We start from the raw sequence: 23,585 nt of genomic DNA on the forward strand, positions 1-23,585 counted from the left end.
AAGACATCGTTTAAAAGTTCTACTCACCTCAAGAGTTTAGCAGCTGCGAGTACTGAGTACGTAGGCTATTCAAGTAGCCCAACTCACCGTTTCCAAGCAACACAAAGCAAACCCATGCTTAATAATTAAAATGTGATATGCCTCCTTCAAACGCAGTTCTATAAAAACACTCATTAATCCCGTCATATTAATTGCTGCTGATGACGCCATGACGGCCATGAACACAATGAATGGGTAGGCCTATATATGTATTGAATGATGCTGCTCATCAATTTGTCCATAATTACATCCATGTCCATAATTAGACATTTTATTTCCATTTGAAATGTATTAAATACTCCAGTTTGGAGCAATTCCCTGAAAAAGGTTTGTGTTGTGAAATTATTAAAAACACTCAGGTTTCATACATGAGTATTTAATCAAAATAATTAAATATGACAACCAAATAAAAAGGCTCAACTGGGACCAGGATCAGATAAGAGTTAAGACAAATAAGATCTGGACACACATACAATTATATATAAAAGTGACACAATTTCATAATCAGGCAAAACATAACACATTAATATACTGTGTAACCAAAGCATTGTTTTCATTACTTTCTGAATATCTATGCAGCCACAGAGGGTTTGTAGATCTATTGTGAGGAATCCCTTACATGGGACACGGGCACTCTGGGGGACAACTCAACTACTGCATCATCTCATAATGCTGTCATACACTGAGTGACTGAATTCATAATGCTCAGCTTCATCAAATTCAAAGGCCCCTTTCAGAAACAATTCAAATGTCTAAACTTTGAAAACAACAATATGGAGTATCACCCCCCACTTGCCACACACTCACAATGAGGTCCATGTGTGCAGCAGGTAAAAGAGTGGTTCATTCATGCACAGCAATATGGGGTCGTTTTTCCTCCTACTGTACTTTGGGGAGGGGGGCATGCATACATTCTGAGAAGGCTAGAGGTTCCAAACATGAGAAGGATACGCATGTAAATTGTCTACACCCCACTGTAATTTAGACTGTTGACTTTAAAATATAGAAAAGTGCTATCAGATCATACTGGTAGACTCAAAGAAGCCAGCTGTCAATGTAAGCCTACAACATGATGCAACATACGACTGCACAGAAATCTTACACCGTTATTGCTGCTCACACAAGATGAACACCTCAAACATCACTCTTCGAGTCTACATCAGGAAAAAAATTAAATATATACACTTAGCACTGTATAGAGGGGAAGGTATCATCAAAAAGATAATGCTGAAATACATTTAATTACTAGTCTATGGGCCTTCCTTTATAATTTGTCCCCATTTTTGAAATGCTAATTGATGGGTTGTGCTTTGAGTGCCCGTCCACTTAACCAATCCCCACAGGCCTTTTGGTCCTGTCAGCACCAAACTGATCAGTTATGCATACTTTTGTGTTCTTGGCATGTTAAGGTATAACACACATACACACTCGCACCTTACAGTATTGTCATATATATATATTCAGACATGGGCGATTCACCCTAAATGTTTTGAATGTTAAGATTTCTTTGATTTACTTGTTTTCAGCACCATAAGGAAAGGCACAGTCTAGAAAGTACGACTCTGTCCAAGGATGAACTTTCAACCCTCCTCCCAGGAATACCACAAAGCAAAAAGCAGGCAAAGTTTGACGTGTACTGTACAGTATTATTTAGACATTGCGAAATATATTACGCCCCATTATAGGGTCAATCAGATCTATTCTCTTCCCCGACAAGTTTTTCAAGAGATGATAAAACATTAATATTCATAGTAAGAGGGAGGTCTTCACAGGTCCTTTGGTTAGAGAATAAAACGCAGTAACAGAGGAGGGGTGAAAGTTCATCTGTTCAATACATGACAACATAACCTTCTCTAAATATATATAAAAAAGCACAATCTCCACACAGAAGGTCAATGCAGCAACATCAGTTTCTGCTTCCACATAAGACAAGTAAACCTATTGCATTATCAAGTTTGGATTAGTGACTAGTACTACATTATTAATGTCATATTTCGTTACAGCCATCATGGTTCCATATCTTATAGGATTTATGTTAGCAAAAATAAGTGGTGTGCATTCCGTTAATATAAATATATCTCCATTCAGAATTTATAAATGCTTTTGAATGGTGTGAGGAAAAGGCATCTGATGTCCAGCACTGCAAGATGAGGCAAGGCTATTATTCTCAGCCTTATGTTCTACCACCTCTAGGCTATGTAGTTCAATTCCGTGGCAACTGGCAACATACTGTAAGTGGAGAATATTCCCATAAGGCTGTATAATTCAACATTATCCGTATGAGTGGGGTAGATGGCCAACTCTACACACCTGTTCGCACCGTTGACCACTTTCAACCTGGTGTCCCTATTTGGGCATGTCACAAAAAATAGCGAAAGGGCAACTGGATAAAATCGTGCCTGCAACCATCATTTGCTGATTTTCACGTCAAAACTAAATGCTGGTAATGTCTTGACATCAAGAAATGGTTTAGCTTCAAATTCCCACACACACACACACACACACACACACACACACACACACACACAAAAACACAGGGGTAACGGGAACAAGGTATTTTTGTGTTTAAAATCCTATCACTTGCTGCATCCAAGTATACAGGCATCTCATAGTCTTAAGGAGTTTGCAGTTTTAATTCTAATCAGCATTTAAATATTTCCCCGGTCCATTTGCCTCCACAAAATGTACACCTCAGCATGTGTTCTTAAATGCATGCATCTTGCAAGTGCAGTTAACGGTCATATCCTTATAGTCTTTCTTTGCATGAATATATAACCTACATATTTGATGCAATATTAAATAAATGCTTTGTACGAACATCCTTAACCTTTAGTTATAGCAGCTAGTTTGGTTCTGATAACACATGGCTAGTATATAGCCCATTGTTACACTGCACCTCCTGCTTACACTATAAGCACCTATGTGAGAGGAGGGAGTAATCTAGGCAATTCCTCCACCAGGCACACTGGTTTGGTCCAAGTGGAACGTTAAGGAAACCTAACTTTTTTTTGTTTGTTTCTTTAATCTGGTGTATTCTGTATGCACTGCAAGTCCATGAGAGACAATGCCCCATAGGGCTGGGTAAGCAATAGTGCTACACTTGCTTTTTGATATTGGCGATTTCAAGAGGTATCAAAAAGGTATCAATAAACTTCAAAATGTTAGATTCTTCAATATTCAATCAATGTACACACATCTATCTGCATTTTAACGTACTTATTTATAGAAGATGATGTAAACATGTAACACAGAGTAGACGATGACTATTGCATGATGAAATGTGCTTTCATCCAACAGAACGCATCTTTTGTTTTGTTTTTACGGAATCAATTTAAATTAGATCGGTATTACAACATGGCCAACGACACCCAGCCCTAATGCCCTCTGATAACAAATGCAACAAAACTAGATAAAAGTCTGAAGTGATTAACTTCAACAGTGCAAACAGCTGAGTGCTACCAGATCCTTGTCTATCTGGTCATTCACATTTGTAACCACATGAGGTCAGTGGATCAATGTTGACACACTGCTTTATTCAATATGCTTCAAAGAGATTCTGAGGTCGTTTGACTCAACGCATGTTGACATGCGTTGAGTGACCCAAACCAACGTTTCTAAAGCCTATATATAAATTAGGCTCAAACCTTCCACCTTACAAAATAGGTTCTCTCTCTAATCAAATCAGGCACTTTGTGTTCGCTCAACATCTTTCCAATACCAGACACTGCAGTGCACTCTTAAAAAGGATGAATATTGTATATGGGATGTCACATATTTATAATTTGTCAGTACATCTGATAATAACGATTTGTTTCATTAACCACTTTCAACCTGGCATGAGATTGTGGTAATTTTGGCCACGCGACACCATCGTACGACAAAGTATAAAACAGGGCTCAAGTATCTTCAGCATGCGTTGTACTGAAAGTATACACAAATTATGCATTGCCCAAAAGTAAACACAGACCCTGTGTATGTAAAAATAACACCCACACCTATTTGAGAATGCACTACAAACTATACACCAAATCGCAGCACCACTTGTACTCATTAAGAGATACTGTAGGCTACATTCTGCAATTCCAATTAATTGTCACTTGCCCCAAGTCAATCACACAAACCCCCAACAGGAGGTGAACCGTCGTAGCAATAACCAGCCTAAAACATCCACTGAACCAGCCCTGTCTGCATCAACACCTTATTGCACTGAAAGAGTCCATGACAACGCTATTGGTCAGTTCCTTATGGAGAAACTGAAAAAAGAAAACCCGCCATCAATGGTTAATGAATGATAGACAATTGGTAACTGTGCACTGTGCTCTATTGCTGAAAATGAATGCAATTTAAAAAAAAAAGTCTCATAAATAGCAGGAGGAATAAAACACACAGGGAAAGTCTCCGATATAAAACTCTGTACCAAGCTAACTCTTCTTTAAGTGAGAGTTCTAAAAAGGTCTGTTGCATGGCTGAGGATTAGTATTCTAACAGTCTGCTACAGTATATGATTTCTCGCCTTTTCACTAAGGCATCAAACGTTACACAATCCCTAAAAACAATGGCTGTATGTGGCTCGAGGTTAAAAAGAAAGGGAAAAAAATAAAGGAAGAGAAAACAAAATGAACATTATCTGCAATTCTGCATTTCATTCATTGTTTGTATTGGTAGATATTACTATAAGGAACCATTGGCTTAAAGGGATAGTTAACAATTTTTGAACTTAAGTTGTGTGAAATACTTGCCATTAATATAGTGTTTGCAACTACTAATTGATTGTCCGAGTCCCGTGGTCGGAGTCCTGCTCTGGTTTTGGATAATACTAAGTAGTTCCGGTCATTTTGTGGGGGGCACTGGGGCCGCGCATTAAAAGTAAATTAATCCACAAAACTAGCCTCATCTGTATTGTTGACATATTTCTAAAATAATAGCACAACTTTCGTTCAACTTTGACCCCATTTCTTTCATATTTTTTGGGCATAGTGATATGGACACAAAAAACAGTTTTGTGTGATATAGGGGTAAAATATTAACGTAAATTGTGCTAATATTTTAGAAATATGTCAACAATACAAATGATGCTAGTTTTGTGGATTAATTCACTTATAATGCGTGGCCCCAATGCCCCCCACAAAATGACCGGAACTACTAAATATTTCACCAAAACCAGAGCAGAACTTCCACCACAGGACTCAGGCAATCAATTAATACAGTTGCAACCACGATATTAATGGCAAGTATTTCATACAGCTCAAGTAAAAAAATTCTGAACTATCCCTTTAAAAAGGGAGAGAGTAAGCCAGCCTATTGTTTGAGGGACAAAAGAGGGCTAAACTATGATTTATGAGGGTTTTCCAACCTGGTAGGCATCACCGGCCACCTCGCCTTTCACTGAGCAGACAAACATGTACATACTGTACTCAAACAAACGTCATACAACGTACACCAGCATGATTTGCCCAAGTCACTCACCATAAACCATGGAGCCAGAACCTCAATGGGTCCACAACATATGCTGCAAAAATAATTGTTACTTTTCTATACTCAACTTTCTGAGGACCCCCCACCTCCAACAAAACAAAACTTTGAGCTGGATCACATCCATTATAAACAAACCAGATGGGGAGAGATGGATAGGTGGGGTAAGAGTGCAGAGACAATTGGCTGGTTTCATATTGCATATGTTTCTAAACCCCTCCTCCTCCTCCTGCTGCTCATCTCTGGCTTGTGAATGTCCTTTAGGGACGCCTGCCATCCTCACGTTTCATTGGCCAACGTTGCCTCAGCACCAGGAGCTTCTGGGTGACAAACAGGGTGCTGAACCAACAGAACACTGAAAGTGACTGACTGGCTGGGTGGGTGGGACGTATCTCAGGAGGGGTCCGAGCCGAGGAAGAGCAGGAGATTCAGGCGAAGTACATGGTCCTCAGTGTGTCATGGTGAATCTGAACAGCCTTGGCCAGAGTCTGGGGGTCCCTGCCGTTACTCTGCGCAGACACATGGCTACCCTCCGCACTGTGGCAGAGAGAGAGAGAGAGAGATGGAGCATTCAGTATTAAAAAAAGGAAAATAATCAGTGTTCTATTGTGCTGCCATCGTTTTCTTCAAATCGTTTTTCCTTTTTCTCCAAATTAAGTTAGACAACTTGTGTAGTGTGTAATCCCTGTCAATGCTGACCCTACAGTTGGTCTTGTTGGATGTTACAGCTGCTTCTTTTCAAGCGACAGTGTTGCGTTTCCCTAGGAGGAAGAGTAACACGTACGGAGGACCATGCTATCCAGGCACCCTGACCAACCTGTAGGAGACGCTAATGCAGTGACAGAGATTACCGTTCCTGCGCCGCTTTCCATCCTTGACCACGGTCAATTGTGTTTACTGGAACACATTGCGGCAGTGGTTTGGAACCCATACTCTGTCGGGGCAGGAACTTTACCCCTGTACCACCCGGGAGTGCCTCTGTGTTTACAGTGCTGCCATTTTAGTTGTCTTGGCGATCAATAATGAATGCAATGGAAAGGATGGGCTGTTTTAATTATTTCTTAGAGACAATAAGTACTGAAAGTAAATCTCACTATGGAGAGACAATGGCCTGCCTAACTTGCTAAATAACCCTCCCCCCCACCTGTCGTGCTCTTTGTCAACCAAGTGGTAGCGGGCACGGAAGGCCACCAGGTGGGCATAGTAGGCGGGCGCAGGGATGGAGACCGAGCGCGTGCAGCGGACATAAGTGTGACACAGCTGGTAGGTGAGGAGCTGGAACTCATCAGCCGTGAACAGGTTATCATCCCACAGGACATGGTAGTGAGACGGCCGGCTCGTACCCTGAGGACAAAGGAGACAGAGAGGACAAAGTGTCAGAGAGACCATAGCCAAATTCCAATACCCAAAATCTCTGCCACTCGGTCACTCGGGGTCATTCTAGGGTGACCCGGAAATGGTTAACGTTCCAATTGTTAATGTAATTGTAATCAATCGAGGAGGTGAGTGGAGAGCGCATACAGCGAGTGTACATCAGGTGCAGGCTCGGTGGGGTATTTTGTCTCCTCACTGCGGGTTTCCGCATCACGTGTACACGTTTTTTCCCTGCACTGCGGCTGACCCCACACACACACACACACACGCACACAAAACTAAAAAGCGTTGCTGTTTGTTGAAGAGACACATTTTCGCTGAATTAATAGAGCTTCAGAATGATAAAGTAGCCTATCTATAGCCTACATATGAGAAAGTGAAAGGACCACAACAAGTATGATATAAAGCATAATAAAAGTAGGCTATATAAATATATCATAGATGCGCACTTCATCTGCCTCAAAAGCTAGTTGATTTATCTCTGTACAGGAATGCACAGATTGATAGCAGTCATGACCTATTCATAGCAGTCGGTGACACAAATGTATTTATGTATATGTGGACTGAACTGAATAGGTCACGTTGGCCTATTATTGACAGACACACACACACACACACACACACACACACACACACACACACACGTCTATGAAAACAAGCCCACAAAAAATGCCTTTCAACAAGCTACTTACACACACTACAACTCGCTTATAATTCAACAGTGCTGACATAATGAAGTGACATTATTCCGGTACAGTGTGCCAGCCCTTCGGTCGCCCGTCGCCTTAAGGCGTCTTACTGGTAATCATATAATATAAATTTGCGCTTATTCACTATTTCAGGAATAAATAGCTGTTGCAAATGTTACTTATAGATATAACGATGTGGCAAAAAATGGCCATACACATTGATGTATTGTCTATTCTGTACTACACTCATCCACGGCTCTGGTTCCAGTGATCCAGCTGTGGGACACATTGTATTGTTTTAGTTTTGCTTTGGCAATGTAAACATATGTTTTGCCATGCCAATAAAGCCCTTTGAATTGAATTGATACGCGTCATAATAAGTGATCGCGGAATGTGCCGTCGCTTTGAAATGACAGCGTAGTACATTCCGATTCTAGAGGCAAATCCACTCCACTACTCTGTCCTCGCATCGAATCCTCTCCTCCTCGCTGGGGGCGGGGCTAAGGACCGAGTGGAGGACGCGAGGAGAGTGAGCGAGTGTAAAAGTTGTGGTATTGGAATTTGGCTTAAGGGATCATGCAAGCCCAATGGTGACAGCTATTTTACCCAGGATGACCTTTTACGCAGAGCCTGGTAGTCAATAGTCACTGAGGGGGCGACCAGATTAATGTTGGTGAGGGGTCCGTTAAAACGACCGGATTAAGGTTGGTGAGGGATGCGCTGCTCCGTGCTTGCACCCATGTATCCATCTTTCTAGACACATTATCTTATCGTCTTATAAATGAGATTATCATGGCTATTCCAAGCTCCAGCCAGTGATCAGGGAGACATGCATGCATAGAAACATACCTGTATTCCAGCGTGACTGCAGAGGTAAAAGTCAAACTCATAGGGATGGGTGATGTCTGTGTCCACAGTGGTGCCAGCAGGAATGTTTCCACTTCGTCCAACCTGATAAAAGCAGTCATTTAAAGGGGCAATAGAAAACATTCAGCCACTAGATATTGCACTTTTACAACACCTTATCGCACCGACAGACGGCTACTATGGTGATGCCTTGATGTCTTTTTCAGCAACAAACCCGCTGCTATCCAACGGTTGAAAGCTGATGCTGCTCTACGACTTGCGACCAGACGTGACAGTGTACACATCGCCCATTCAACGGCAGATTCGGTAACAGACACTTTCCAACACTTACCACCAGTAGGTGTGGTGGAGAGAGAGCTAACTGAATTAACCACTTAATTTACCCCACTCAGTAAAAACACATGAATAAGTTACTTAGGTAAACATACCTACCTTTCAGTCCGTCAAATTGATTAAAATGATTATTTTACAATTATATGCAGAGAAAAGCAATAGAACGAAAATTCGCATGGATGCAACTGGGATGTATCCTCAGTGATGTATCCCAAGGTCATCAGGGTTTCGGGTCTCGCAAACATCATACCCCTCACTCGAGTGACCCAGCCGGGGTGATCAAGTCCCAACTTACATCCCAGTAGCTATCCTCGATCAGACCCACTAGGGAAAGACCAGGGCCACACAATCCATTGGTGGTACCACTCCAGTACTACTATGCCGGGACTGAGAGGTACAATTCTGGCATGTGGAGGGACTAGGCTCTGTGGGTTGCCTCCTGTGAGGACCTGTGCGTTGCACCAAACTCCCAGCACCAGACACTTCATTCAGGAGTGGTGGATTCTTGAGCCGCAATGGTTCTGCAGGCTCCACCTGGGCAACGGTAGCACTGCAGGGTCCACTTTCGGCTCGAATAATAATAATATAATAATTTTATTCAACAACCTTTTAACCCATTCTGACCGGGCACCCATTTAGGTGTCAGCATCATGTTATGCTTTAGCTATTTAAAAATAGCAGATCTACAAGCTCATATCGCGCCACCGAGTGGCGCGATACGAGCTTGTAGGTCTGCTATTTTTGAAAAATCGAAGAGCGACTGACATTTTTAGAATCTGATCTCAGGTCAGAATGGGTTCATCAGACCAGTGTGTGTCCGGCGGAAACCTCGTATGAATCTGATCTCAGGTCAGAATGGGTTAAAAGCTCTGTGTTGATGCAGTTTGCCGTCATCATTTTGTGGAGAAATACACAAGACATAAGGTATTTTTCGCGTCACTATAATATTGATCTCCTCACGTCAAACCATTGGGATTTAGGTTGACAATTGGTGACGTTTGCCTTGGCTTTTAGTATTCTCTAAATACAAATTAATTGAAAACTAAGTCACTGTACTACTCACCCGCTCATTGCGATCTGCACAGAAGAGGCGTGTGTGGTGGCGTTTCTGTACTACTATGTAGGTAATCCCTGGCTGATACTCCTTCTCCAGCATGATACAAGCCTCCCGGATGGCCAACAGCTCATAATACAGCACCTGCATAGAGAAATACAGGGGCATTCAGAATCACATGATCACAAGGGTGAACTGGTCTTAACCCATTTAGACATGAGGCCGATTAAAGAAAAAGTGGCTTCTAAATCCTGACAGTTTTCTGAAAACCCTAGGTTTCTATGTCAGTGGTTCTCAACCTTCACGTCAAGGACACCCAGAATTATCTGAATTTGGCCGCGGACCCCCATCGGAAAATATGTAGTTCCAGCCAGGGACCCCCCAGAAGCAAAGATTTGAGTTAAAAACGTTTGCTCCGAAAGAATATATATATTCAAAGATTTGCGCCATATTTTCACGATTTAAAAAAGAGAGCAGATCTACAAGCTCATGAGCTTGTAGATCTGCTATTTTTCAACAGCTAAAGTGTAACATAATGCTTAGTTAAAACACCAAAAGGAGTTCCCGTTCTTAAGTGAATTTCATACTGTAGTACACAGTGAGATTCAGTGAAAATAGAGGGTGCAGATAAACTGTGGAGAGCAAGACTGCCAACATCACGTCTACTCTAAACACGCAGGCGGAGCTGTGGAGAGGCTGGCTATGCGAGACTACCTCTACCTTAATCAGTCAGATGACACTGAAAACAAAAGTTGAGCCGTACATACTACATAAATAGAAATATAACATTTTGGGGTTTTACAGACAGATTACTTAAATTGACTGTCCCCATGACATAAAATAAGTCAGTCCTACTGCCCCCTAGAGGAATCTGTAGGGTACTTTAAGACAGTTACATTTTGTGACCCAGTTATATTAAATACCGGTATTCCATAAAGCAGTGAGAGAGAGAAAAAAAAGAAATAAAGTATTTAGCCTGATATCTGTTTGAGTCAACTCAAAAGATTCTCAGTGAAAGTAAATAAATAAATAATAATAATGCTGAGCATAAGTACATGTCTGAACTGGCCCTCTGAAACTCCATCCCTGTAGAAGATGATTCTAGTGGGCTTGTAGCGGGTGGACTTGTAGAACTGGATGAGCAGCTCTCGGACCATGGAGGCCAGGTCCTGGATGACCTCCTGCCTGGGCCTCTGGACGCGCACCGTGGCACAGTACCTGCTGGGATGGGCGTCCATGCTGCCCACCACCTGACACACAAGAGAAAAGAAAAGACAGAAAAGACATGCATACATGATATTGATCATAAATGTTGATGACAAGGAGTTTGAAACAGAGGGACATAGGATCAAACTTGATATAGTGGGCGGCTGGCCTACGAGGTCTCACCGCTGCAATAGAAGGCTTCTTCCCATCTCCAGCTGGTGGGTGAGTAACATCGGCGCCAAGGAAGATGACTGGCTGCTGGAACACAGCGGGACTGGATGGTGGTCGGGAAGGAGACAAAGCACGTTGTAAAGCCAAGACATCATTTATGAAAACCACTTAAAGCTAATGCTTTAAGTGTATATGCCAATATACAAGTAACCCAAATGCCGTAGTCGCATTTAGTCTCCCTGCTCTTGATTAGATTTTTATTTAGCACAGTATAATACAATATAACATAAAAAGGAAAGTGCCAGGAGGCATGAATCCCAGGGGGCTTATACGAGGCCTCTACCTACATAAGACGCAATAAAGACATATAGAACAAGATATAAAGAATTTCCGAAAGACATGGTTGCCGTACAAAAAATATATATACAAAATCTGCAACATGATTTAAAATTAATTTAAATCTTGTGGTAGGGTATGACCACTACTGGTTGACAAGTAGTACTGCCTGAAGGTAAGACATTTATTTTTTGTCTGCTATTTTAATTGCCAGGTTGAAAATGGTTAAAACAAAACCAAAAATCTGTTGCTACCGTTGGTGTGGCACCAGGATGTTGTTGATGCCTCCCAGTTTCACATTGATCTTGAGGCAGAGGTTGGAGAGGGTCTGAGGAGATGTCTTCACCACATTCTTCACCTGGACACACTGAGTGGCCATGCCCAACAGGGTGTCTCCCACCCGCTTCACCTCAGCTGCAGAACACAGTTAACAGTTCATACAGACTGTCTGGAGAATAGATGAACAGAGACTCATGATCCAACTGTACATGTTGAGTGATTGTCCATGATGATTCTGTCATGACGGATGCCTGTTATGGATAACTGCTGTAAAGATTTTTGTTGACGCATTTTTATTCACTATTCATGGTCTGTACATTAGCCATATACCCACTGTTTTAGGCTGGCTGACTATTCATATATTGCATCAGTCCCATATCCACTGTTGATAGTCTGCACATATCCATTGAAAGGCAATAGATGTATGTTCATGCATATACAGTATTTACTATTAATAGATTATTCATAGATTGTATATTGTACTTATCTATTGATAGCATAGATTGTAAATTCAGTCAGACCAAGTGCAGCTCAAGACTCCTTTTTCAAATCTTATTATCATCACAATACTCTTACCTGTACCTATCCTGTGTTTCATGCTTCCGGCTGTTTCTGCTATTACACCTGGATTTCCCAGATCAAAAGGTCTATCTCTCGATTGACGATCTATCTATCTATCTACCACTATCTCTCTCTCTCTCTCTCTATGTACCAACCATAGACGGGGGTTTTTCCAGGTAGGATGACGATGATGAGCTGCAGTCCAGCATATGTGTTCTTCAGGTGTCTGAACATGGGCTCTACGCTGTCTGCGCCCTGGGCGTATTTACAGAAACACGGCTGGCCCTGGATTGGCATCCCAGCATCCTTAGAGATCTTTCGCAGCTGATCAGTGAAGCCCCTGGGAGAGATATGGGTGAGAGGAAGACAATACATACACGGTACAACAAGAACAAAGTGGTGCCATTGTTTAGAGTCGGGTGGAAACTAGCTAGCTGGAACGCTGTGACTGGTCGGTCTGTTGATTCTACTACTACCTACAATACCTCACACTACCAACGTCTGATTTTGGATTAATTAGAGGGGATAGATACATGAACTTGCAGTACACGTCATCAGACAGAATCAAAACGGGAACTGTCAACCCACACAAGCTCTGTTCAATCTACATTCCCTGAGATTATAGTGTCATCAATGAGTATTGGGTGGTCTTAACCACTTTATTCCTGGCATCCCAATGGAGGTGCAATGGGCATGTCATTAGACTGGTACTGCAGTGAATCAGGAGGTAGAACGCCGGTCTTGGAATCGGAAGGTTCCAATACTCAGCTCCTTCTGGCTGTGTGTCAAAGTGTCAGACACTGAAACCCTAACTGCTGGTGGGTGCTCTGCATGGTTCCCTCCACCATTGACTTTATGAGCTTGTATATAATATATATTTTACATTTGTTTGTTTTTTGCTTTTTAATAGCGCTCAAGTGAACTCACTTGAGTATCTCTTCCCGGCACTGCCTCTGTGTGGCAAAGCAGGCAATGGCCCACATCTTGATCTCTACGCCGGTGTGGAACTGCTTTCCTCTCATGTCCCACACCCCGTGACTTGGTGTGGCCACGGTGCGGTTCTGCAACGACAGTTCAGGGTTCATCTGCTGGGGCTGGTGGTCACACAGACACACACATACATACAGTACATACGTACATACAGTACGGCACATACATGGAAACATGGTCAGCTGATTGGGTTAAAAAGATAGAGGGCAGTGGAAATCAAAGCAGGTATAGACTGAAGATAAACAACTTTTTCAGATTGGCCTAAAGTGATGAGTGTAAACAGATTGTGTTTTAGCAAGCTGATGAAGTAATTAATTGAGCATTGAAGTTGAGCATAACGTTGTTCTGAAACCGAATGGTTATAAGTTGGTTATAAGAGTGTAGAAGATATAGTACACTGTGAAGAAAACTAAATTGTCTGGATTATGAAAGTATTCACTCAAACATATGAAAAGGATTCAAAACAGCATGCATGTAAACAGTAAAGTAAGACATTCCAAACAAACAACCAAAGTAAGAGAGAGAAGTGGTGTAGAGCTGAAGCAAAGCTAAAGAGATGATTATTTTTAACAACTATACAGTAGATGCAAAGATAAAGGGTTTCCTTCAGTAGGCAAATGCCGTTCTGGCAGAGGTCTGGTTAACCCTGACCCTGCATTTACCCCTTAAAGCAATGTCAACACCTCAAATGGGACTTTTAAATGACATGATGGGGGTTACTTACTTCTTGTTTATAAAATTAGGCAGCACATGCCATATAAATAATGTTACCGGTAGATACTTTTTAGCTTTCTTTCCCACTCAAGTCCTATTTAGGAGGCAAATCAGCCTCCTTTGACTCATCTTAATCCACAATATAATTGGAGGAAAACCTGCTGACCCCAAAACACACAAAGAGGCATATTGTCAAAAGACACACATGCATATGAAGCGTGATATAAAGGGGAAGGTACCATAAAGTGTTCAGAGCTCGCCCTGCCGCCATATTGCAGCATGGGGGCGGGCAGGACACGGCCTGTAACCTGAGCCATCTCATCCCGCACGCGAAATTGAAACTCTTGGACGAAGGGATCAGCCTCATAGTTTGCACTCCGAACCTAGTGGCAAGATGACCAAAGGTCAGGGTGAGAAAAAGGATGGATGGGAGACAAGTAATAAGAGAATACACTTTCCGAAACAGAGTCACATCATTCCAAAGATATAATATTCTTATAAGTATAAAGTTAAGATAAGAACATAAAAGTTCATAGCATAGCTTGTAATGTAGACCATCTATTTTTTATACTTTTGAAATTGTTAAAATATAACGACGCCAGGCTGAAAGTGATAAAAGTTTTTTATAGAATACCGGTAATAAAATTCCTAAATCTGATCTTAAAGAAATATGAATGGCTTTAAACAGCCGAGACATTAGTCATTAAAACCAATTATAGGATTGAAAATGTATTGCATGCAGATGTTCTTCCAGTCCACCAGGTGGTGTGCAGTACTCACCAGCCTGCTGATCTCTTCCTGTCTGTCTGGGGCAGAGCGAGCTGTGGCCTTAATCATAGTGGATGTCTGGTTATCCGTTAGCTTTTTAATGCAGCGCTGTCCAGCAACAATGTTACACACCTGGAGCGCCACAGGAACATGGGTTAACACAGTAATCGTCATCAATATACATGCAATTTATTAATTAATAAGCAGGATAAACAACACAGAATGGAGTTGGTTCTACTTTCAGAGTGCTTGCCGGGCAGAGAGCTACTGCAAGTGGAACATTTTAAACAGCCAAAATTGTAATGTTGCATTTAATCTTCAACAGTCACATACTATACATTCAGTTACTAATCACCTCAATGCACAATCTCTGCAGTCTTTAACTATAGATAGGTATACGACACTGCCAACCATCAGAAAATAAGATTTGGAAACGTGATTATCCATTGACGGTCAAAACTGTCAATACATCCGAGTAGATGTTGCTGTTCTAAAACTCTTACCTCCAGAGGCAGATATGTGTGTTTCTGCTCCTGGCCGACCTGTAGACATGGGAGGTGGGGGTACTTCAGCTGTAGGTTGTATTTCTCCCTGAAGTACTGGGCTACAGTACGTTCCACTGTCTGACCATTCTCAAGTTGCAATGGAAATCTGGATGGTTAAAAGAAATGAGCACATACAATAAATGTAGCCACCACAAGGATGGTTGAAATATCCCTTTCAAAGCAAACAAAATGGTAGGAGTGCACACCAAGAGTAGGGAGGTGCTGACCATGGGAGACAAACTAAAACAGAAAGGAGGTCGCACAACGTTTCGACAAGCTAGTTGCCTTCTTCAGGGTATGAGAGCATACCCTGAAGGAAGGCAACTAGCTGTCGAAACGTTGGTAAATAAAGTATTTTTTGGCATCGGGACTACGAGTTGTGCGACCTCTCCTTTCCGTTATGAAATTTGCCTTTAACATGTTGGGATTTAAACATTGGTGTTAATGACTTTTATTCGGGACCGATACTAATGTAACCCCTGGAAAGATAGAATTGAGTTGCAATTCAATCCACATTTGAAAACTATTCCTCACTATGCCTCTAACTATTTCCTCAATGTGGAATACATTTACAAGTGACAGAGCTAAAGGTAGGTGTGTTTTTGTGTGGCTAGATTTGTTAGGCATGGGCCCGGAAGGCTGGCGTAGTGAGTGGTCCGGGCACCTAGTGACAGCGTGTCGCGGGTTCGAATACCAATCCCTGACTGCCCATCTCTCTCTCTCCCCATTACTTGTCAGACTACTGTATATACTATCTAATAAAGGCAGAAAAGGCCATTGCCAATTTATATTTTTGTCTGTGGAATGGATTGCAGTCCCATTACTAAATTAAATATGACTGAATCATTTCAGCTAGATCATCAAACTAACAGCAGCCACTAATTGAGGCATACTGTATAGAGTAGACACATACGTTTGGTGGCTGGCAGGGCGTCGAGTCACATTGCACACCCTGTATTTCCTACGCATGGTTCCACAGTGGGTCACCTCCACCTTCAGACCTGAGGAGGCACCAATGAGAGCAGTTATCACAGTGCAACAAGAGAATACAATATTCATCCATTTCAGTATAATGTACATTAAAAAGTATATAAGAACAGATAATTTGTTTTATAAATGATTATATTTAAGGAAAGCAGTTGTGGAGAAACCGTAATTAAAGTAAAACTCCTAACTAAGTAACTACTAACCAACTACCTACCTACCTATATTGAAAACGAACTATAGTGCAAAGCAAAAACTAATTGAGACACAAAGAATTTAGTGAAATTTATACTGCCTCGAGTAAAACACAATGTGAAAACAGTGACACAAGAAAGAGGCTGTTGTGAACATTCCTGTCTCTCACAGACAGATTGACACATACCTTTGATCTCTTTGGTGAACTTGACCCTGTGAGAGTCTGTGAGGGGCCGGGGCTGTTCATCAATGTTGTGAATATCAAGGACCTCACACATGAACTGGATGACTGGCTGGGCTTTGTAAAACGCTGTGGCTGAAACTGAACACAGAGAGGCCAAAGCTTACACGGTCAAATTAAAACAAGCATGCATCAAGTTTTATCCTTTCTTATTTCAGTCACGCTAACCATCAATGTTGAGCATCATCTTCCACATGGCGGGCCGTACTGACTGATGGAATCCAAACCAGACCTCCCTTCCCCCGCCCAGCGGGTGGTCATAGCCCTCTGGGGACGAGAAGAAAGAGCGGCCTACTGGGGTGTACCTGGGAGGGAAGAGACGGTGGCTGGGTTACATTATGTATGATACATTTAGCCTGATGATTGTGTTTTCCCACAACACCTGGTGTGATCTGGTGTAGTGTCATTGACACTGCCAGGGTTGGGAGTTCAATTCCTGTGTAGCTCAAATCGATGGTTAGGAACAGATGGTGGCTGGGTCATATACATTTGGCCTCAACATTTAATACCTGATGCAATCTCTAAAGTGTGGTTCAGTGGGTAGAGCATAGACATAACACTGAGACAGGAGGAGTTTCAATTCCCCTGTGCCATTCAGTGGGTAGGACATGCCACAGTTAAAGGATGACCATAATATTTTCGAACACCCAAATTGGTACCCTTAAGGACAAAAGTAGTGAAAACAGCAGATCCACAAGCTCACAATGCATTGTTGCTACAGCGATCAATTGAAAATGCAAACTTTGAATAGGCATAGCTCAGGTCATAGTTTAACCGCCAGCAATAAAACTTCAATACACATATGCATTTCCTTATGAGGAACAAATGTGGTATGGGGACCTTTGACCTCTGACCTTTAGATCTCCCACCATTTTGAATGATATGAAAAACAGTTCAAATCTAACTCCTCGCGGGATCTTTGATCAAAATGCACGGAAATGTAATGTATACACATGAGTACATTTTTTAAGTGAAAAGGTTTTATGAGCCAATGAAAATTGCAGTTTTATGACATTTCTTTTCCCCCTAATACATACATGCAGCGTCACAAGAAACTTTACAGTATGGCAGAGGGTCATGCCAAATAGCACTGAAACCAGTCTTACTCCATTTGGCTAAAGCAATAGCAATCGTTTGAAAATTAAACCTTTGAACAGGCGTTGTTGCCTGGATCAACACAGGTGAAGAGAAGTTTGTACTTTGTACGTGATTTTTTTTTTATACAAAACATATAGCTGCAAGCTATGTCTTCGAACAGACATAACTCATGCCTCGTCTGTCTGTGATACGAACAGCTGCAATACCGCTGGGTGACCTAAAGTGGCACTGTTGAGCAGCTAAATAGGGCTTATTGCTTAGTCCAGTTTTATCGCTGCTTGCAGCTATATATTTATTATTATATTTGACGAGACATCCAGCTTCAAATGGGGACAATCCGAGCCAGACCAGAGGTCAGTTAGGCATTTGGTTCCCCACTTAAAGGCATCCATCCACCAAATGGTTTCTGTAATGTTATGTGGGAGCAGTCTGGTAGGTAAATGCTGAATAATACAATAACGGAGCAAGACAGACATCTTCTACCATCCCATCCTTGGTTCACGTTTCACAGCCAGACAGCTAATCAGCAGGAGTTACCGTGCTCATGTTTAATTCAGTACTACATTGATCGAAAATCTTCTCCAGTCAACAATTTAAGATCGAGAAAGATAAGTATATCTGGTTGTCTGCGAGATAAAGCCAACCTGCCAGAAAGGTTACTGCTTTCTTAAAGGGATAGTTCACCCAAAAAAAATATTTTTTAGCTATCGGTTACTCACCACATTCCATGGAGTTCATGGATCTTTTGTCGCATTCCTAAGCCAATAATTTGATGACCAGCAGTGGATTCCTATGGAGACACAAGAGTCTCCTTTGTGTCTCCATTGAGTCTCCTACCGTAGACTCCACCGGTCATCAAATTATTTAGCCTGGGTTCCAGCCTGCTTCGCTGCGTTCCGTGGATTTGTCTCTCGGACCCAGGCTACAATTATAGGCTTAGGAATCAATGGGACAAAAATATAAAATGTATTTTGAACTTAAACTGTCCCTTTAAGTTCTTTACACACAACGCAAAAAAGCAATACACTGCCTCGAGATATTTTCACATCAAACTATTACTTTGGTGATGCCTCATTCACACACGTGGACAATTATTATAAATATTTGTGGCAAGGCGAAATATCGACCTACTTCATGGAGGGCAGGTGTTTATGAAGAGAAAACGACTCACTTCATGGAGGGCAGGTGTTTATGAAGAGAAAACGACCTACTTCATGGAGGGCAGGTGTTTATGAAGAGAAAACGACTCACTTCATGGAGGGCAGGTGTCGGAGGACAACGTCCACAGCATGAACAGGGTTGGTGCTGAGGGGCTTCTCCAGGTCTACAGACTCAGGAATTCCAGTTCGGCCCGTCAGGACCTCGTGCAGCATGTGCCAGCTGACCAGTGACACAAATTTGATGGAGACTTTGAAGGGTCTGTCCTTACCCCCCTCACCAGGCAGTGTGACGTCCAGATCCACCTGGAGGTTTTATTGAGTTTTGAGGTTAGATTGTGGGTGTGGGAGTGGGTGTGTGTGTGTGTGTGTGTGTGTGTGTGTGTGTGTGTGTGTGTGTGTGTGTGTCTTCCTATCACTGATTTGAAAACCAATCCTCTCTTCGCTGGATTAAATGGGGAGTTTAACAACTTAATTTAACTGTGGTTGAGTTGGGCTTCTGGACTGTCATGGTCAAACTTAAAAAGAAATCCAACAGCTGGTGGCACACCATGTGTGTAGCAACCGCTTTACTTGCTGTTGAACTAAGTGCTCGATTCATGTCATGCTTTGTGAAAAGTGTTATTAAAGTGTTAGTATTCATTTGTATCCTTACCCCGGCACTAGCAACAGGCAGCGGGTTAGCAGTATAAAGGCTCCTCTTCCCATCATAGACTGGTCTACGGTCCCCAAAGATGGTCACCTTGAAGTGCTGCACCATGGAATCCACCACCTCCCTAAAAACAAAAAGAGGAAAACAAAAGAGGAAAAGTTGAAAATCATCATATAGAATGGATTCATAAGACTCCACCATATGTTGGTTTAACATAAGAAGCAATTGAAGACACCTGACATGTTGCTAGTTAGCATTAGCAAGTTGAAAAAAGTATTAAGCCTTTAGTACAAGACCATGATTTGGAACCACTCAGCTCAGTGTGTCTAGTGTGTGAGCAGACTCAGCAGTCTGCTCTGTACTGGTACAGTACCTGTTGACACGGCGTGGACATTTCTCAGGCTTGATGTCGACCTCATACAGGTAGACGTCAATCTTTGGGATGTCCACCTGGAAGCAGTTGGCCAGCAGCTTGATGGGCTTCCCCACAGTGCCATAGCCAGGTCTCCGTGGCAACGCGAATGAGAAGAGGGCTGGGGCCCCATCGGCTCCTGCTATGAAACATGAGTTAAAGAAAATAAATTAATACATAAACAAAAACACAAATATCTGTATACGTCTGTCCGGCGGTCTGTGGAGGATGCACCGAATCTCTGTGTTTGGGCGCGGCTTCCCTGATTGGCCAAGCCGACCAGTCAGATTTAATGATTGGTTGAGCTTGGTTGAGCTTTGTGTCAAGCTTTTCTGGAAAACCAATATAAGTGGCAGCGTGTGCACTGTCATTCAGAGGCCATGCGAGTTAGAACAATGAAATTAGGGAATACACGACACCTTGATGGTCAGTATCCAACATGACGAACAGTCTGATGAACTGTCACTGTTCACACTGCTCACACAGTCACACTGCTAGATGCATCCTTCCACCTGTGATCATTCATACTGTGGAGGGGGCATGTCTTAAGTTCCACATTACAAACCAGGCCAGACTTTTTTGAGGAAAACAAAGGCAGTTTGGGTAGGAAGGAAGTGGCTGATAAGAAAGAAAGTTCAAAGAGGGAGGAGAGTGGGGGCAGCTACAGTCAAAACTACCGTATTTAACTTTGTTTCACATTTGATTGAAGAAAACTTGAAGTGATGAAACTGGAAGAAAGAGACCAACGATTTCTTCCACAGGAATGTGCAATCACATTTTGGTGACATATTGAACCAGTACCAGCTCAGCAGCTCTATATTATTCCTTATCAGCAATTCAGTGTGTGCCAAGCTGTACCAATTTTCTACCAATTTCCATAAATGCCTAAACTGTAAACTTCTCCGCCAAACAGTGACATCACTTAACGACAGGCTTCCTACAGTTATGAGTCAGAAAATCCACCACACCACACAGTACTTCCAGTAAATGACATGATGGTGACATACAGTACATGTGGGTGCATTGTACACTCTTGTCACTCTCGTGTCATGCATACATGGGCTTGTGGCAATGGGTACCAGTATCAAGGGCTGCCCCTTTTGCAAGAAGCAGGTGTTACTACTCAGTGACATTGTACTTTCGGCTGCTGCGTCCTCTTGTGGCACTTTTGCTCCCAATGTATCGTTGCCGTGCCAATGGCTCCCATGTGGCTGCTGATTCACCATAGCAACTAAAGACATGCTGTCAAGAGGAAAACAGGTGCATCCAGATTTGCTTTGCTTAGCTTTGGAGGCTTGAGAAAATAGTCTAAAAATGTAAAAGCACGAAATATAAAATGATACTAGGTGCTATATGTTGCGCCACCCCTTATCCCTAAACTTATTTGCCATTTCTTACTATTTTTTAAAAACATTTTAAAATAGTTCAAATAGCCGATATACAAGCTCACAACGTGTTGATGTAGAATTGTAGATCGGCTAGTTTAACTGTTTTCAAATGTTTTTCAAGACAGTAGAATATGGCAAAGAAGTTTATGGATAAAAGGGTCAGGCGTGCCCAAGATAGGGCCATAGATCTATGAAAATCTATGACAATCTATGACGAACCATCCATCCTCCTACCAACCACATGAGAAATATGCTCATATGCTAACATGCAACAACACAAAATACAAAGAAACATCTGAACGTAGGCATAGTGGCATACGTGATTACCATTCTTGCAGTGCACCGTCTGTCATAATGCCTGACACGCACATACACTTGTAGAATAGAGCTCCAACAAGTAAATTCTAGTCTGGTCCGTTTAGCTGTGATATAAACAGTGAATAATGAAAAAGGCCATAAAAGTTCAACTACAAACTGCATATGGCTGAAACAGTAAACTCTGTTAGCTGACACAAAGTTAAATAATATACGAAGAACAATCTGACGCATCGATGCCTCACATGTTAGTAAGCTGGCCTTCGCTAAATAATTTATTTTTACAAACGGAAACCACATGAACTACAAAAAAATATATATAATATCCATATTTAAGTGTAACCATGACAGCAGTATGAAAGTCTTCCCTTCCAAATGCAACGCCTCCCCCCAAATGTGAATCCTGACTGACTGTTCACACAAGACAGCCTGCCTCTAAGCTGGACTTCAGGCACCACACCTGACAGGAGGATCACCACCTGCTTCTGACAGCCGGCAACAAATGACGTTGGCGAGTAAGACCAGTTAGAAACTGGAGCACACAGGGCGCACAAGTGACCGGCAAAAACCACAGAGGATCAGTCAATATGAACCCCCATATTGACTTACTGGATAGGGGAGGGGTGGGGGTAATTAAAGATGTTTGAGGAGCTGTAACGTTACTACATATTATGTATCAGAGGTCATCTACTCCTCTTGATTCACAGTTCACACCTTATTGTAGACAATCCTCAGTGTTCAAGAGCGTCTTGTCCATTTGTAACTCAGTCTGAGGTTTTACAAAAGCAAATGGATGGACCCCAGGATTTTACACTGTACTGACTGAGGTTCTTCTAAATCTCTCACCTGATCCTGATGTTCCGATTTCCATTCATGAGGTCTGTGTCGGGACACCCCGGCTCTCAGTGATCAGATCTCTGGACCAGTTTGACTTCTAGCCACCTGTCAACTAGTCAACCTCAACTCCCGGCTGTTGTGGACCCGGCGGGCCGCTTGGGGGGTCCTCCACTTATCCCGGAGGTCCTGCTTTCCCTTTGCCCCCGCAACTGACAGCAGAAAGTTGGAACAACAAGATACAGCCTCTTCTGTTCGCCGAAGCTCCTTCCGTTTCTGCTGAAAGACAGACAATGGCATAATGTGTGGTTTGTTGAGGACATTTTGACAGCTGAGAGACGTAGTTTTGGTGCATTTTATTAGTGTTAGCAGACGGCGTTAGCTTAGCCGACAACTAGCGACCTACTACAGACATCCAGACCGACATGGATGTACAGCGTACCTATAATGGGTCAGTGGATCCGTCCTCCACACCGGGTCAACTACTTGTTTTCTCGCCAAAGAGGAGCTTCGATCTTCCGGCGTCCTCCTGTGATCGCGGTCTGTCGGAGATAAACGTACGGTACCGGTGTGAAAGCCTCACTACTGTCCGCCCTCTCTCTCTCTCCCTCCTCCGCCGAGGGAAATCCGTCAGGAAATACCAACCGCACGAAACAACGTCACTTCCCATCACTCGTCGTGTTTGTTTATTTATTTTATTTTGTTTTGTTTCATTTCAAGACAATCTCACATGAACAAATAAGAAATCTTTGTCTACACACCTCATCATTATAAATAACGATTTGTTTTGGTCATCACGTGTTTCTATAAATTATGATTTTACTGATTTCCAGATGGGGGGGCTATGGGGCTATCATACAAATACCGGTATGTGATAAACCTGGAGGTACTTACACACTCCAGCCTACAGA

The 23,585-nt window shown here is 42.3% G+C and overlaps 1 protein-coding gene across 3 annotated transcripts; it reads right to left on the bottom strand.

The window, feature by feature from the left end:
* Positions 1 to 399: 399 nt before the first annotated feature.
* Positions 400 to 22,827, bottom strand: ago3b (argonaute RISC catalytic component 3b). Of its 3 annotated transcripts, none has more exons than XM_083782690.1 (19): positions 22,687 to 22,827; positions 20,099 to 20,279; positions 19,729 to 19,849; positions 19,168 to 19,379; positions 16,987 to 17,123; positions 16,765 to 16,899; positions 16,312 to 16,399; positions 15,357 to 15,504; positions 14,866 to 14,985; positions 14,325 to 14,468; positions 13,309 to 13,442; positions 12,537 to 12,721; positions 11,796 to 11,955; positions 11,218 to 11,308; positions 10,884 to 11,078; positions 9,838 to 9,972; positions 8,424 to 8,525; positions 6,656 to 6,855; positions 400 to 6,048 (listed from the first exon to the last, which is right to left on the bottom strand). In XM_083782690.1, the coding sequence occupies exons 1-19, from the start codon at positions 22,709 to 22,711 to the stop codon at positions 5,940 to 5,942; spliced, it is 2,622 nt and encodes an 873-aa protein (XP_083638816.1). In that variant the 5' UTR covers positions 22,712 to 22,827; the 3' UTR covers positions 400 to 5,939. The 3 variants fall into 3 exon arrangements, with proteins under 3 accessions (XP_083638816.1, XP_083638814.1, XP_083638815.1); XM_083782688.1 differs by having other exon boundaries at positions 13,309 to 13,475; XM_083782689.1 differs by having other exon boundaries at positions 13,309 to 13,475; positions 20,099 to 20,276; positions 22,687 to 22,819.
* Positions 22,828 to 23,585: the final 758 nt, after the last annotated feature.

The sequence above is a fragment of the Protomyctophum parallelum genome (genome assembly GCF_964188405.1).
Source record: "Protomyctophum parallelum genome assembly, chromosome: 1".
NCBI lineage: Eukaryota > Metazoa > Chordata > Actinopteri > Myctophiformes > Myctophidae > Protomyctophum > Protomyctophum parallelum.